Source organism: Castanea sativa, chromosome 12 (genome assembly GCF_040712315.1).
Source record: "Castanea sativa cultivar Marrone di Chiusa Pesio chromosome 12, ASM4071231v1".
Lineage (NCBI taxonomy): Eukaryota > Viridiplantae > Streptophyta > Magnoliopsida > Fagales > Fagaceae > Castanea > Castanea sativa.
In genome coordinates, this window is record NC_134024.1 from 45,591,188 (window position 1) to 45,609,705 (window position 18,518).

At 36.2% G+C, this 18,518-nt stretch overlaps 1 protein-coding gene across 1 annotated transcript; it reads left to right on the top strand.

Annotated features, from left to right (window-relative positions):
• Nucleotides 1–2,443: 2,443 nt before the first annotated feature.
• Nucleotides 2,444–5,411, top strand: LOC142618634 (receptor-like protein 6). Its single transcript, XM_075791582.1, has 2 exons — nt 2,444–3,344; nt 3,537–5,411. Exons 1-2 carry the CDS (start codon nt 2,456–2,458, stop codon nt 5,333–5,335), a joined length of 2,688 nt encoding a protein of 895 aa, XP_075647697.1. The 5' UTR covers nt 2,444–2,455; the 3' UTR covers nt 5,336–5,411.
• The last annotated feature ends 13,107 nt before the right edge of the window (nt 5,412–18,518 follow it).

An 18,518-nucleotide genomic window follows, 5' to 3' on the forward strand; every position in this document is an offset into this window, starting at 1 on the left:
CAATAAATAATATACTTAAGATTTTAGATATTAGGAGTTTGAGATATATTTATATATATATATATATATATATATATATATATAATAAATTTGGATTTAGAATAGGTGCTCTCAACCTAAACATGTTTTTTTCCTATATATAAATGTACAAAAATGGACTGAAGTGGACCAAAATGAATCGAAATGGTCTAAATGGACTGAAGTGAACACAAATGGACCAAATGGAATAAAGTAGACCAAATGGAGAAAATAGGATGGAATAGGACTAAAGTGAAATGAATAGAACATAGTGGACCAATGTAAACCAAGTAGGAATAAACAGGACCGAATAGGACCATAGTGGACTGAATAGGACCAATGTCAACTAAATAGAACTATGTGCACAACTTGGACCAAATAGGACCAATATGGACCAAATTGAACCAAAATGGACGGAATGGACCAACATGGACCAAATAGGATTGATGTGGACCGAATAAGACTTTTGAATATTTATCATTTTTATTGCATTTTAAGGGCTCATATTTCTAATTTCTAATGTTTATTTTGTTTGTATTTTTAATTCAAAACTAAAGAGTTTAGCCCAGATCTAATAAAATCTCATACTTTTCAACCCAATTGTTTTTTTTTTTTTTTAAGAATTTTTAAACTAAACTTGAAAAGGAAACCTACAAAAGAATCAATTTAAGTCCAAATTTGTCCGAAATTGACCGAATTGACCAAATTGGACGGAATGGGACCAAAGTGGGCCTAATTGGACCGAATAATAAAATAATTATTTATTTCCATGCATTGCGTGGGTCTACAAATGAGTGGTCTACGATTAATGTATTTTAAATTTAATGTGCTTTTGTCTATTGATTATAAGCTATCTTTTTACTTAAATTATGTATTGTTTGAGAGTCCCATTTGCTTCTTGCATAAACCTTTTTTTTTTTTTGGCACTCAGCTAGCTTAATTTCTCATCTGGCAAGTAATGTTTATAGATCCACTATAATTATTTTCGTCAAAAAGTTGGGGGTAAAGTAATTATTTACAAGTCAACCACCTTGCACCATTGGCATGATGGTCACTCTACAAGTATAAAATTCTTGTGGGGTGGGAGGAGGGGTAAAGGTCAGAGTTTAAGTTTCCAAAGGGAATTTCACACATATATACACTTAGATTAGGCTAGAGTAAAATTCTTATCTTGTATCAAAAAAATTATTTATAGGTCACACTTGATGATTTTTCTACAAATGTCAAGTTTTTTTTTCCCCATATTGTAGGTCCTACTCTATTTTTTTTTATTACAATATTTTAAGCAAAAAATTACAGCTTGTTTTATTTAACTTCCAGCTTTTAGAATGGTTTTAATAAGGTTAGGTAGCCAGAGTCGTTGGTCCAACTGTCGGAATTGCAGTTCAATCATTGGGCCTCTAGCATTGATGGTTCTAGTGCTGAGCCTGTATTTGAAAAATTTTACATATTACACTAGGGTCTTTGTTTGGAATCTGCTTATTTTGTTGAAATTGAAAAATTTTTGCTGAAAATACTGTAGATAAAAGTAAATGTTAGTTGCAATAGTACAGTATGACATATGAATAGTACTAAAAAAATGTAGTGGAACTCGTGAACATTAGCAAAAATAAATTGAATAGTAAAATAAGTTGACAAAAATAAATTAGCCAAACAGACATTAAATGCCTGCAAATATTTTAATAAAAATGTTCTACACATTAAATATTTTACTGAAAATGAAATGAATCTTAAATATTCGTTTTCCATGTTCGACTTAAGAGTTCTGTGCATTGGGGCTTTAATAATAATTTAGGTGGCCATTTACTCCAGTATTGTCGCCCAAGCCCACATTTTGCCAGCTCTCAGCATGACTTTCAATTTCAGCCATCAAACTTTTTGACTTCGTCGCGAAATTAGCGGAGATTTGACCCCTGTTTGTTAGCGGAGTCATTTCGAAACCCATACCCGTGATTTTAGGCACCAAATTGTCATTTTAAAAAATAAATAAATAAATAAAATCTATAGAAGCCCCTTGCGTGACACAAATGCCAGACTCACCATCTCACTGCGTATGCCATATAGGGACCATATCGTTACGTTAACACCAAACAACTTATGAAAGAAAAATACAATTCCTATTTCTTCATTACATAGAATCGTTGCGTATGCCAGATTTTCTCCTCAACAGTCTCTGTCTTTGTTTCTATCGTACTAAGACAAATTCCACAGAAGATTGCTGTCATTGAGAATGATGGAGTCTACAGTACACTCACGCGGAAAAGTGACCGTGGTCTACCCGGCCGAGACTTTCATCAATGAGAATGATACATTTATCGTTTAACATGAATGGTATGTGAGGGTGACGTAGAGATTGGTTTAGAAAATCCCTGTTCTCTTCTCTATTTATTTGCTTCTCCAGCATACGTTACAGCAATACAAACTCCAATAGAACATTATGGGTTTATCACTTTCTTTCGTGATGTTCATGCAGTTTCTCTTTCTATTGTCTCTGCTTTCTCTTGTTTCTGCTGGCTCTTTTTCTTCTACGCAGCCACTATGTCATGATGATGAGAGCTTTGCCTTGTTGCAATTCAAAGAAAGCCTTATCATCAATCAATCCACTTCCGCTTACTCAAAGATTTCGTCGTGGATGGCACAAAGTAGTGATTGCTGCACGTGGGATGGTATTCAATGTGATGAAAACACGGGTCATGTGATCAGCCTTGACCTCAGTAACAGTTCTCTTTATGGTTCTATCAACTCCAATAGCAGCCTCTTCCAGCTTGTTCACCTTCAAAAGCTTAATCTCTCCATCAACAACTTCAATCACTCTGAAATCCCCATTGGAGTAAGGCAACTTTCAAAGCTTACTCACCTTGACCTCTCTTGTTCTGGATTTTCAGGTAAGATCCCATCAGAAATTTTACAACTCTCTAAGTTGGTTTCCCTAAACCTCGCTCTAAATCCATTGAAGCTCCACAAGCCTGGTCTCAGAAGTATAGCTGAGAAGTTAACAAACTTGGAAGAACTAATTCTGAGTGAGGTGGACATATCGTCCACTATACCCAGTATCTTGGCAAACTTATCTTCTTTAACAACTATTTTTCTTAGAGATTGTGATTTGCATGGTGAGTTTCCAACCGGAATTTTTCAGCTACCAAACCTCAAGTCTCTCAGTGTGCGCTCTAATCCAAAACTCACTGGTTGGGTACCAGAATTTAACAGAAGTAGCCGCCTTGAATATTTGACACTTAGGGGTACAAGTTTCTCTGGCAAGCTACCGGATTCAATTGGTAACCTCAAATCCTTATATTACTTGGATGCTAAAAGTTGCAATTTCTCTGGTCCAATACCATTGTCATTTGCTAACCTGACGAAGCTCACATATCTAGATCTTTCAGATAATATTTTCAGCCATGGGACTCTCTCTTGGGTTGGTAAGCAATCCAAACTCACCATTTTACGTCTAGCAAATACTAGTTTATATGGTGATATCCCGTTTTCTATGGGAAACCTGACTAAACTTACATCATTAGTACTTGGTAGGAATGAATTAACCGGTCCTATCCCATCGTGGCTAGCAAACCTCACCCAACTAATTACACTATGGCTTCCAAACAATAAATTGTGTGGTCCAATTCCAACATCTATTTCTAGCCTTTTGAATCTTCAAATTTTAGAATTGTATTCAAATAACTTGAGTGGCACAATAGAATTTGACTCGTTTCGAAAGCTCAATAACCTCTTCCACCTTGATTTATCTTTTAACAATCTTTCATTGGTTATTGATCCTAGTACCAATTCTACCTTTCAAACATTTAATGTATTAGGAATGGGTTCTTGTAACTTAAGTAACTTCCCAGAGTTCCTTCGAAACCAAGATCAGTTGGAAGTTTTGGTCCTTTCTAGGAACAAAATTCATGGCCAAATACCGAAATGGATCTCAAACTTGAGTAAAGACACTCTTGTGATTTTAGAGATGTCTGACAACCTACTCACAGGTTTTGATCAAATCTCAGATGCTCTCCCTTGGACCAATCTACAAGTTTTGTACCTTTCAAACAACAAGCTTAAAGGGTCACTGCCAATTCCACCTCCATCCATCTTTTATTATTCTGTCTCTAACAACATGTTGAGTGGAAACATCTCTCAAATGATTTGTAAATTGAGTTCACTTTCTTATCTTGATTTTTCATACAACAACTTGAGTGGCTTCCTTCCCCAATGTTTAGGAGATTTGAGAAACCTTTATATTCTTAATCTTCAGAACAACAACTTCCATGGCCGCATTCCTCAAATATTCATGGAAGGATGCAAATTAAGGATGATGAGTTTGAATCAAAATCGTTTTCAAGGGGCTTTACCAAGGTCACTGACTAGTTGTACTATGTTGGAAATTCTTGATATTGGAAACAATTATATAAGTGATATTTTCCCCTCTTGGTTAGGCATTCTTCCAGAGTTGAGGGTTCTTATTTTGCAATCGAATGGATTCCATGGTTCTATTGGAAAACCTGAAACAAATTCTAGGTTCCCAAAGTTACATGTCATTGACCTCTCTAACAATTATATTACTGGTAAGCTGCCATATGAATATTTCCAAATTTGGAAAGCCATGCAAATCCTTGATGTAAGTGGCCTAGCATACATGCAAACAACTCAAGTTCTCCAAAGAAATGGCTGGGTTTACTCCTACCGTTACCCAATGATATTGACAAACAAAGGCATAAAGATAAAATATTCTAGAATCCAAGATTTCTTTGTGGCCATTGATCTATCAAGCAACAATTTTGAAGGAGAAATTCCAAAAGTTGTGGGAAATCTAAATGCGCTTTACATGCTTAACCTTTCCAACAATTTTCTTACTGGTTTCATTCCACTGTCTTTGGCAACCTTAACAAACCTAGAATCACTGGATCTTTCTCAAAATATGCTAGTTGGAGAGATTCCTCCACAATTGGTGGAGCTCACCTTTCTTACTTTTTTGAATGTGTCTTATAATAATCTTACTGGACCTATACCACAAGGGAAACAATTTCTCACATTTCAAAACAATTCATTTGATGGAAATGTAGAATTGTGTGGAAACCCATTGTCCAAAAGATGTGCCAGTTCGGAGGACTCACCAACCCCACCTTCAAATTTTGAAGCAAACCAAGGCTCCGAGTTTTCCTTTGAGTTTGGCTGGAAGGTAGTTGCGATGGGATATGGATGTGGATTTATAGTTGGAGTTTTTGTTGGACAAATTATAATCAAAAGGAAGAGCAGTTGGTTTATTAAGTTTTTTGCAATTGGCCATCCAACAGGAAGAAGGGTGAAGTGGAGGAGACATTAAAACTGAATTTAGTTGGATAAGAATTTTCCCTTATAAATAAACTCATGCATATGTTGCTTCCATTACAAGTGTTCCCATTTTATTTCAGGAGTTTGGGAGGGGTATTTGATTATTTATCATACTAGATCATGTTTATTATTATTATTATTATTTTGGTGAGAAGCTGTGTGTATTGTATACTTAATGTAATACGTTTTTGTGGTGCTTTTCTTATTGCACTTTTTCCTTTTGGTGATCTTGGTTTCATCATAAATGATAAAATGGTGTTATATAACGTTTTTTAAATTTAAAAACTTGAGGAAAAATATACAATCTTTCTAAATCTTTAAATATATATAAGTTTCATGTATAACGGTTTTAGGCCTGTTGGTGATGAACTAAGCCTATTAATTCCAATTTAAGTAAATTGTGTGGATTGTGTGCCATGTTAATAAAATCAAGGTATTGACCCTGTCAGTAGCGAAATCAGAAATTTTTCTTTGAGGGTAAAGGGGGGATGCCTTGGCTACAACTAGGGATGCCTTGGCTACAACCTACACTTTTACTTAAGGTCAACAACCTCTTTCTATTGTGTGACTTCAAAGCCTTGTTAAAAATCTTGAATTTGGTTATGCATTGGATATTTAGCTTCATCACATCACATATTTTACATATTTGGGAGTTGGAGTTTAATTTTAATGTGAGTTTGATTTGAATTTTTGAAAAAAATTGTAGTATTTTCATTTTGGTGCGATAGAAATTATATATATATATATATATATATATTTAAGACTTTCCTCTGCATAGTGCATGCTAGCGACTAATTTCTTATAGCAACAAAGGAACCCATTCTAGTCTTGATTGTTCATCCATGTAGCTGTTCCCCAATTGAAACATACTTCTCACCTGAACTAACACTAAAGAATTGTTGCAAGAGAAATCTCATCCAAGACAATAGTCATTTGATTAAGCCGTTCCAAAGCTTCTTCCTCTAACTCAAAATATGCTAGTCCATTGATTAAATAAGTCTACAAAACTGCATTGTGTTATGTGAAGCTATCAACAAGACAACTACCAAGTACCAACTAGAACATCAAGAGTAGTTCCATTTGAACAATCTGCTCATGCAAATTAATTCCCCCATATATTCAACATCATATATATACGAAATTGTATTGTGTTCAATGGCATAGGTTATGGAATTTAGCCTAACACCTTGACTCCACATCTCAACAAAAGTACTAAGGCTTTGAACCCAAAAGTCATTTTAAAAGAAGATCAATAACATTGTGTTCCAAGACACAGAGTCACGTTTAGTCATCTAGTTGAACATTTCAAAACCCATTCCCACCCAATAAAATTTGGAGTATCCATAAATCATATTGTTCCCAACAAAACAAATTTGGATTTGGGATCCTCAAATACACTATCCTAGAATAACTCACTTTTCCCGACTTATATTGTAATTGAAACTAGAAAATAAAGTTATGTAATCTTCTCTATCTTAAATTGAATCTAGATCAAATCCTTGTAAAAAACTTTCCAACAAATAAGTGGGTCTACAAAAAACGTCAAAAATAATTTTAGAGGTAATTGTCACTTTCTAATGAAACTTATTTCTATACTGTTAAAGGTAATTGAGCATTGAAATAACATTATTCCTTAGATGGTGACATGAACTAATATTTTGTAACGTATAAATTCTAATTAATTGAGATGGGTAGTCTAGACTCTAAAGAACCAAGTCTTCAAGGAGGAAACTTATGGATTTTGAATCTGTGAGTAGATGAAACTCATACAATCAGCCTAAAGCCCATTATTATTAACTCACGAGCCATCCAAGTCCACAGGCCGCAAGTACAGCCCACACACTTGAAATAGCCATCCAAAATTAATTCAAGATGGGTTCATAACAAGCCCCATGACATAAGCTTCAAAGCCCATCCATATGGACAATAAAGTCCTAAAGCCATTCCATGAAATCAACCAATTGAAGCCCACAAGATTAGCAACAGCCTATGAAAGCCCACAGCTATAATAAATAAGCTTAAGTACAAGAATTTCCCTCTATCACTGAGGAGAGAAACAGCCAGATAAGGGAAATAGAAGAGCAATGGGTTGAAGGGCAAAATGGCCTTTTCATGTCAATTTCGGACCCACCCAAAATTTGACAAATGAGCTTGGAGCACTTGTAAGTAAAAAAACTAATTAAAGAAAAGAATAGCTTAGCTTTTTGATGAAAAGATTTTGGTAAAAGTGTGTTAAAATATACTTATACTTAAAAAAAAAATAAAAAAATAAAAAACTAAGACAAAAGTGAGGTTTTTAAAAAATTTATATACAAAAAAAAAAAAAAGCTAGCTTATAATTCAATCCCAAACACATACATAGTTTCAGCCAATATCATCTTTAACTCCATAAAAAAAGGACCAATTATCATTAATGCAAAGCTGCTGCAATCTTGGATTTCATCAAGTTCAAATTGGGGTCTTCCCCTTAATGAAACAGTTTTTAGGGTGATTAGTTAGCCATGCTGTTGTCCCTAAAAACAAGACATAAACAATGTCTCCTTTTGAGGAGGAACACTATTCTGTTGAGAAATTGTTTTAAAGTCCTATTGTGATTTTAAAAGCTAATTGGATTTTCTTATTGAAGAAGGAAAATTAAATTTGGTTATTTTCTTGAATTTCCTCTGTGCGTGGAAGGAAATATTATTCCTTAATAGTTAAGGAAAGTCTATTTATTATCAAAGAAGTAATGCACTCCTTGTGTATCAAGGAATTAGATTTGAAGTCTTATAAATAAATAGTGTTGCAAAGAATTTGATAGTTTTGGCCCAATGGACCTCCCCTATGAGAAGAGGAGAAAAATAATAGAATTGGGCATGAAACCAAAAGAGAAAAATGAAATTTTTGGTTAAGAGGAACCCCAAGAAGAAAAACAACAAGGAAAATGAAAAGTGAGACAGCTTTCTAAAATGTTTTCTGACTAAGTGAAAATTAAATTATTATAAAAACTAGACTTTTGCTTTAGGCATTGACTGGGTTATTTGGGTAACTTCAGAATTTGAAGGTCAAATCTGACTTTGTAAGAGATCGACAAAGTTTGGATACAAACTATGTTGTAGCCAATAGTTACAACTCTCACTAAAAATTTTAATATGTTTACATATTTTAAAAATATAACCACTCGATTACATATTTTTTATGTTCTTAATATTCAACTTAAACTTCATGTCAATTAGATTTTATTTACTATTTGATCTATAGACTTTGTTTTTTATGCATAATATTATAACTTAAAATTTCACTATTTGATTATTAATATATTTATTGATCTTTGATCTTTAGAAACTTTGTAAGTACGAAAAATATAAGAACAAAAAGCATTATGTCATGGAATGTTAGGAATAAGTTTTGCATATAAATTGTTGATGGAAGCTATTGTGATTGTGGCCAAAAGAGAGATCTCCAATTAGCACATATGATTTCTGTATTTGTCTTGTTTTTTAGTATGTTCATTCGTCATACAAAGCAATATATTTAGTGCATTAGATCATTGATAAATAACACATCAGAATGCGCTATTTGCAATTCTTTTGATGTAAAACATTTCCTGACTGAACTTTGTTCAGTTGAAAATATTATTAAGGAAATTACTTATTTTCCAATGTTAGGTTGTTCTTGAAAAAATTTTGGAAAGTTTTTTTGGTTGTTTTTCTTGTATTGAAAATCACAATTTTTTCTACATAATCACCCTCTCTTCAAAAATCCTTGCCAATTGCTCAGTAATAGCAACCACATATCAATTAGAGCATGCAACTGAATATCATAAAAATTTTCAACACCTATCAAATTGATTAATGATAAAATTCACATAAAAAATTAACAAAAATATTTCAAGGGAGGGAGAGAGAGAGAGAGAGCATAACAGGGATCAACCCATGCCTATAATCATGGCCAGAGCCATGATTGGACTTGGGGGAAATGACCCTCCAAATATTTGGAAAATTTTGACATCTCCCTACTTCTAAAATGCTTTTGGGGGGGGGGGGGGGGGGTGTTTAAAGAGGAATGGGTTCGAGCTACAAGTTAGCAACATATGGATGTGTAAAGTTGTAATTTATAACTATTTTGTATTGGCTTTAATTTCGTACAAAATTTGATTGTAATTTTGTTCAATCTTTTGTACCCTGTATTTCATGTGGGATTTATTTGTAAGGGTTGTGTGTGAGAGAGAGAGTGTGTGTGAAGACTCAAGGCAACTATTGAAAACAAAAGAAGATTTCGCTGGTAGCTCGCGAGTAGCTTTCCTGCGAAGTGAGGCATGTGCTCAGCACATGACTGGGATGCGAAGAGTCAAGACAAATGGTGACAGCTGGTTTTCGCGAGTGTCTCGCAGGTAAGGCCTTCTCGCGAGATACCCGCGAAATATTCTATTTTGCTATTTTATCATATCTTCTCCACTACATCCTCATACACACTATATATATCATCATTACATCTATATTTCGCTGAATTTACAGTCCCTGACAAGGAAAGTACGGACGAAGCAATGAAATGGATGATTCAGACTGACGGTTCATCAGTCCAAAAAAGAGGTGGAGTAGGGGTCATCATCATTATCCCCGAAGGAGAGACGCTCAAGTATGGAGTCCAGTTAACATTCCCGACCACCAATAACGAAGCCGAATACGAAGGAGTACCGATAGGTTTAAGGGTCGCGAAGGCTCTAGTAATTAAAAAATACTCTTTCGGAGTGATTCCAAGCTCGTCGTGGGTCAAATAAAGGGGGAATTTAAAGTGAAAGAGAAGAGGATGCAAAAGTACTTGAAGTTGACAAAGCTTCTGGCACAGGAGTTCAACAAAGTGGAATTTGCACAAATCCCCAAAAGCCAAAATATGGGGGTAGATGAACTGGCGAAGCAGTCATCATCAGAAGCAAGGCCAACAGATAAAGATTTGAAGGTTAAAGTCCAGAAGCACCCCAGCATTGAAGAAGTCTCTACTTTCACAATCCAGAGCACAAGCAACTGGATGACCCCGATCATATCCTTCCTTCAAGATGGGTACCTCTCGCAAGACATCGAGAAGGCCAGAAAGGTCAAGAAGAGAGTAGCCATATTCACGATCCTGAACGGTACCTTGTATAAGAGAGGCTTTTCCATGCCGTACCTGAAGTGCGTCAATGAAAAAGAGGCCAAATACATCCTAGAGGAAATCCATGAAGGGATTTGCGGAGACCATGCAGGCCTGAGATCCTTGGTAAGAAAAGTTATCAGAACAGGTTACTTCTAGCCTACTCTGCAGGTGGATGCGAGGGAGCTTATCAAGAAATGAGACAAATGCCAGAGGTTTGAGAATGTTCAACACCTCCCAGCAGAGAAGTTGACGACGATAAGCTCCCATGGCCATTTGCACAATGAGGGATGGACATCGTTGGCCCATTGCCCCGAGGTAAGGGGCAGGTAAAGTTTCTACTAGTCACTATTGACTACTTTACAAAATGGGTTGAAGTAGAGGCATTATCAACCATCACTAAAGCAAAAATCTAGAGTTTCGTATGGAAGAATATAATTTGTAGGTTTGGGATTCCATGGACGATCATATCAGAAAATGGAGGACAATTTGACAGTTAAGGCTTCAGGGATTTTTGCTCAAGCCTAGGGATCAAGAACCAGTACTCATCCCCAGGACACCCACAAGCGAATGGAGAGATGGAGGTGACTAATCGAACACTGCTCAAAATCATCAAAGCCAAGTTGGACGCTGCAAAGGGAGCATGGCCGGAGGAATTGCCCAATGTCTTATGGGCTTACAAGACCACAGCCAGAACCCCGACAGGAGAGACCCCCTTCAGACTCACTGATGGCACTGAGACAGTAATCATAGTCGAAGTGGGAATAACCAACATAAGACAAGGAATGTTCCACGAAGAAGGCAACGATGATAAACTAAAGATCAACCTGGATTGCTTGGATGAGATCAGAGATGAAGCCTCCAACAGAATGGCGAAATATCAGCAGAAAATGGCTAAGTACTACAACAAGAGAGTGAAGCTCAGACAACTCAATATAGGAGACCTTGTCCTGTGCTAAGTCACCCCAGCAACCAAGGACCCAGCCCAAGGGAAACTCAGCCCAACTTGGGAAGGACCTTACCTATCATGCCCCGAACCCAACTATAAAGATAGACACATGACAACTACTGTACGCTTATAAAGTAAGCACCCTACAAGTGTGCAAGGCCTTCTTAGCAACTAAAATTTATCCTTAAATTTAAATAAAATAAATCCAAAATACCTCAAAATTATTTCTTTTAGAATAGATCTCCAATAATTTAATAGGAACAAAATCCAAACCTCATGTACATAATACCAATTAGCCAATAATTATAAAACTATTAGAAGATCATCCAATCCCAAAATCACTAAGCTTCTTTCCCTACTCATAACACAACATCAAGATTCCCAAAACTCGCTATTCTTCACAATTTGAAACTGGAGGGGAAAAAGGGGTGAGTTAACAACTCAATAAGTAACCAAAATCCTAATAAGTTCTATTAAGTAATAGATCTGTAAAGTAATAAGATGTAATATGAATCTTCAAAAGTTATAATATACTATGAGTTTTCCAAAATAACTAAAGAAGTTTCATAGTCTTAAAATAATAAGTTGCAAATAGATCACATACTTTAATCTATCAAATATAGCATAGATGGTTTAGAAAGTAGTTAATTTTCCATATATCAAAAACTATAACTTACAATAGGTTCCAAAAATACATAAGCAGATTTAATGACTCAAAATAGTTCAAATACTCAAACATTTCCAAAATCAAATATGTAGTTCTAAGGACTCAAAATAGTTCAAATATTCAAACATTTCCAAAACTAAATATGTAGTTTTAAGAACTCAAATAGTTCAAATAATCAAACGTAATTCATATTCTTAACAGTTTTATAACTATGGTCACGCTATATCCCCGTGACTAGGCATCAGAGTACCAATGAATAACCCCCATTGGTTGAGTATTAGAGTACCAATGAACAACTCCCATTGGTTTGGGTATCGAAGTACCAATGAATAACCCCCATTAGTTTGGGTATCAAAGTACTAATAAATAACCCCCATTGGCTAGGTATCAGAATCAATTCATACTCAGATTGTCCATAACCATATATATGAAATCATAGTTTCTAACAAAATTATATCTTATTCAAGTACATATATATAATCATATATTCAATATTCAAATATATTTGTGATATTTCTATATTCATACTTTAAATCAATATAGCTAAAAAAAAATTAAATTAAATAAATCTTATATTCAATGCTCATATATATTTGTGAAAATTCTTTATTCCTTACTTTGAATCAGTATGGCTAAAAACAATTAAATAAAATACATCATATATTTAGTAATTAGATATATTTATGATAATTCTTTACTTGAAATCTGTGATACAATTGAAATAAAATTGTAACAACTGTAATTTTCAATAGTTAAAATACACAAAATAAAACAAATTAGGATAAGGTTACTTACCTTCAAAAGCCATACCAAAAGGAATTTCTCCCAAACACTTCTTCTAAAATCCTTAGATATCACCTAAAAAAATTTTCAAATATTTTTACTCAATAATCAAATAATTTAAGAAGAACTTATAACACTACCCGACCAGAAGAGAGACTACTAAAAATATCCAATATCTATCCACTTATCTCACACCAAAATTCCACCTAATCATAATATTTTTCTATATACATATATTATTATTTTTTTCTGTCACAACTAATGTCCTAGAAATAGTACCATAACTCCTATTACTATGTAGGCACGTGGGCCATCCTCAAGTACGTGTGTTCCTTGTTTCCTTTTTTTTTTTCACTATAATTTATGACTGGTTAAACCTCATTAACTTCCTATTCACCCCTACCAAAACCAATAAACAAAATATAATAATAAAAAGAAGTTGAAGGCTATTTGTTTCTTGTTTTAGCCCTCATCTATACTATGACACACTCACATCATCAATACCATGTTGTTGTTGACTTTCTTATTCACCAAAAGTACAACTTTTTAAGGCAAAAGCTGTGTAAAACCAGACCACCATGACCATGCCTAATTTCCTACAGATCCATCTAATACTTAACACAAAAGTGGCCGTAGGAAAGGATATGCATTATCAAAACAATACAGATATTCAAGAATATAATTTAATCCCTTCTTTGGTTCAGACTGTAAAATTCATTAGATATTTAAATAGTTTCACTTCTTGGCCAAAATACTCACATAAAAAAAAAATACTTCCAAATAAAACTTTGATTTGAGAAAAAAGACATTCTTAGGCTTTTACCTCTATTGTGCAGCCAAACCTTCTCTATTTGAGTATTTTGGGTAGTCTCCTTTCTAAAAAATATTTATCATTATACGCTGACTTAAATTAGCTTATATATAGCTAGGGTTTCAACTTTATTTCCTAAAACCTCCCTTATATTTATAAATTATAAAATTGACCCCACAAAAGATTTACTTAAATACTTTTTTTTTCCGAGTATTACACTACCGGGTTGTCCATTACTCTAGATAAGACAGTTACCACTTGAAGACCTTAGACGGGCAAAGATTGCCATGACCATGGAACATTTAGCTCCTGAAGAAATACCATCAATAGATGTAACAAATAATTGTATTCATTTTTTTAAAGTAATAAAACGACTATTCAGCCAATGACTTAGTGCAAACAAATCTAACAGTTTAAAAGCCAAAAATTGACTAAGTAACAAGATTCCGCACAAACGGATGTAAGTTACTGATGAAGTCAAAGAGTGACAAGATCCCTTAAATAGGTGTAAGTCACAACAATTGGCTAAGTAACAAGATTCCACACAGATGGATGTAAGTTACTGACGAAGTCAAAGAGTGACAAGATCCCTTGAATGGGTGTAAGTCACAAAAAATGGCTAAGTAACAAGATTCCGCACAGACGGATATAAGTTACTGACGAAGTCAAAGAGTGACAAGATCCCTTAAATTGGTATAAGTCACAAAAATTGGCTAAGTAACAAGATTCCGCTTTGATGGATGTAAGTTATTGACGAAGTAAAAGAATCACAAGATCCCTTAAATGGGTGTAAATCACACAAAAATGGGCCAAGAAACAAGATTCTGCATAGACAGATGTAAGTTACTGACGAATTCAAAGAATGACAAAATCCCTTTGCTGGGTGTAACTCAAAGAAAATTGGCTAAGTAACAAAATTCTGCGTAGACGGATGTAAATTACTGACAAAGCCAAGAATGACAAAAACTCTTCACTAGGTGTAAGTCAAGGAAAATTAGCATTGCAATGAGGTCCCACCTAGATGAAGACAAGTTACTGACGGATCAAGACCCCCTCATCAAGTATGAGTCAGCAAAACTTCTAGCTAAGTAACAGTAGTGTCAGCGCATAGAAATGAAGCAGACAAAGACCACACACATTCACTAAGTATTATGCGAGGAAGAAGCAAAAACAAGTAAGTACTAAATTATGATTAAAGGCCCAAAAACAACGGGCAACCAATGTTATGTCAACATTATAATTAAAAGCCCATAAACACTAAGCAAAAACATCATTCTTGAAGTAAAATGAAAACATTGTTCTGAAACTAGAATCGGAAAGCCCAAAACACACTAGGCACCCAAAAAATAAACATATATATATATATATATATATATATAATCACAAAGAAAAAGCAAATAAAGTAGGTTCAGGCATCACCGGCAAGAAGAGGGAGAGCACTCTCAGGAGCATCGTCCTCAAGAGCCATGAGCTAGGAGGCTTCGTCAGTGGCCATTTCCTTGTCCACCTCTTCTAGATCCTCTCCGGTGGGGTGCTTGGCAAGGTACTGCCTTAGGAGCTCAAAACCTTTGAAGTACCTGTCGAAGAGGACGGTGTTGTACTCCTCCATCGTCTTAAAGGCCTCCATGGATTTAGCAGCAATCGTCTTAAGTTTTTCCTTCGCGGTCAAAAGTTGCTCATCCTTCTTCGAGACCAACTGCTTCTCCACCTTCAACTCGTTAGAGAGGCCCTTAACCTGCATCTTGACGGTGTTAGCCTCACCCATAGTAGTAATCAGTTCCTTCTTTAGTTTGGAGTTTTTTGCCTTCAAAACCTCCACTTAGGACACCACCTATGCCACCTTTACCTCCTAGGTAAGGAACTCTGAGGTGATGTGAGGCTCTCCCCTAGAACCTACAAAAAAGAAGAAGAAAAGAGGAACCAGACTTCAAGACAATGGAAAAAAAAGGGTGAATTTGCACAAGTACACTACCTAGACGAGCTTGTGGAGATGATGACCCACAACCTCATTGGGAGGCATGCTCGAGAACACTTTCATATCCTCGACAGTAAAAACCTCTCGCACCCTTGTCAGCTCGACCCTAGCATCGTCCTAAACACTGAACGAACGAAAGTTGGCTTTTTCCTTCCCCTTGTCACCAGTCTGTGACCTCTTTCATTGGGGGATGATCTCCTCAACCAAGGTAGCCGAGGAGGCTGTCCTCGTCGTCTCAGTCCTGGGGGTGGTAGAGTACCTGGAGTGACGGAGGCCCCATTATCCGTCACACGTAGAGCCCTAATCCCAATGTTGGAAAAAGGCTTGTTCTTCTTGGCCCTCATTCGTGCGTACATCCCCTGATTAAAATTCGTCGTCATCTTTGTAAAAGAAATAAACTTGTAAAAAAAAAAAAATAGAAGAAAAAAGAAGGAAGAAAGGCGAAGAAAGGTCGACATGGACGAACTAAACAAACACTTACTCTTCTTTTGTTCAATTTCTATATTGCGCAAAACGAAGGCAAAGGGCTTTAGACCAAGATAGTGAAAAGCTAGAGTCCGTGGGTCAACAAGATCGCCAAAATCTTCTATCGTCCTTGCATACTTGATGGCCGCTTCAACACGCTGCCTATATCTACTTTTAAGCTTTGGCCATCTCCTAACTGTGCACGAAATAGCAGGCAAGAAGAGTTAGTAGTGACAAAATGTGATCAAAAGGAATAAAATAAGATGAAATTATTGACGAAAGATGGGTGGAAAGACGACGCACCAAGACTTAGGGTTCCCCACTTACAGAGCAACCTAAGGACGTCCCCCCACACCTCGCTAGAAGGGGTCTCCCACTCATCCCCGGAGACAAAAAAGAAATGGGACTTCCAGTACCGAAACGATGAGGGTAAGTCCTTGACGATCCTAGCCTCCTTGACCCAAGACACTAGCTCTTAGTACCCATACTCCTTGGATTCTTTTAGTCAATACAAGTAGACAAGTCCGTCCACCCTAATCATATCTTTGTCGGTAGCAACCAGCCATATCTCCATACAACTGACCACTATCCTCCAGGATTTGGGCATGAGCTGCCTAGGAGCAATTTCGAAATGATTCAAGAGCTCCATGATAAAAGGATGAACCGAGAACCTGAGCCTACTTAGGAAGGCAGCCTCGTAGAAGCATACCTCCCCAGGGGAGAAATGGCAAGCCCGTTCCTCCTCACGAGGAAGACAAACCCTAACCCTATCAGAAAATTGAGGCCTATCCCTAAATCTAGAGAGTGTCTAAACCACATATCTCCCCAAGGGTATGGAAAGCCCTAACCTCACGAGGGACAGAGACAATAGTATCTCCCTCCACAGGGTTGTCACTGGATGATAACCCGGTCTCAAGCTCACTCGACCTTACTTCAGACATTACCCCCCGTTCGCTCATCAAACCCTCAAACCAGTCAATTGATTGACAAAGCAAGGGGAGCAGACCGCCCAGCACAATGCCTAAACTACTACCTTAAAAAAAAAAAAGTTCCCAATCAAAGGGAAAAAGGCATGGGAAGCACTTAAAGAAGCCCCCAAACACACAAAAAAGGACATTGAGGGGCAAGATACCCTGACCTCAGAGCTACTCCATGAAAACCAAACAATGGAGAAGGGGAGAAAAATCCTAAAAATAAAAAATAAAAAAGAGAGAGCAAAAATAAGAAATTAAGCACCATCTACCAAAACCATAGAGAAGCAAAGGACAAGGGAAGGAAGAAAACATACCTCAAAGGGAAGCTTAACCACAGAATGCAATGGCTCGAATAAAATTGCAAAGACAGGTGGGAGGAGAAGAAACACAGAGAAATGATTGAAAGTTGGAGAAGGCACTAATAAGAGGGCAGGCGAGTCAATAATAAGAGTTGGACAACCTCATGAAACACCTTCGTCCACCTACAAAGCGGCATGGACGAGGGCAGGCGAGTCATTAATAAGAGGATTCAATGCCTCGGACAGTTACTAGCTAATTGTCAAACCGTTGGAGTCTCATCAAGACCTGCACTAATATGCCCAAAAGCGTTACAAGAAGAGTATTAAAACCACAAACAAGACCCCAACAGCGAGAAACCACAAAGCTATATATACACACTCATTAGAAGCACAGAATGTACAGAATTCTTACCCAAAAATAATTTCACGCTTCTCATCTTTCTCTCAAAAGATTTCTGCGTACTGACTTTAGCATCGGAGATGTTGTGGCAGGCACCACACCGGTGACCATCTCAGGAGAGCCTTTGCCCCTTTTGTGCAGGAGGAGTGACGAGGGTTCAACACCATCTGGATGAACCAACTCGGCTGACGATTTACACATCATCAAGAATGATACATTTATTGCAATATCTCATCGAAGATGCTAAGGACGACTGAATGGAGCATGACAAGGGATAAGAAATGAATGATTGTTAGGTATTTTAGGCAGTAGTAGTGCTTAAATACCAATTTTAAAGTCAAGTAGATGATAATTATGCACAGGTGGATTTGGTTAAAGCAATCAAATTATCAAACACGATATTGTGTTTCTAATTTTTGAAAGGATGACACCATCTCTGATATCCTAGGGTCTATTATTTACCCTGATGATGGAGATGGTGTCTCTCCTCCTCTTTTACATATCTATATATAATATTTTTAAAACAAAGGACAAAAAAAAAAAAAAAAGATTAATCCACTCTAATCTTATGTCACATATTTTTTTTTATAGAGAGTTTCAACTTATGGCGTCCGCTCCTGATAATAGCTTTTATTCGACCATCAGAAACTTTACCAGTTGAGCTAACTAAAACCCACTTGATGCACTATAATTTGACCATGTGTCCCTCTAATTTATAACTAATGAAGTCCATTTATATATAA

What these genes read in the sequence shown, in the direction of transcription:
- LOC142618634 (XM_075791582.1), top strand. Translation starts at nt 2,456, where the DNA reads ATGGGTTTATCACTTTCTTTCGTGATGTTCATGCAGTTTCTCTTTCTA. An exon ending in TAAAAGTTGCAATTTCTCTG is followed by an intron (nt 3,345 to 3,536) that starts GTCCAATACCAT and finishes TTACATCATTAG; the next exon opens with TACTTGGTAGGAATGAATTA.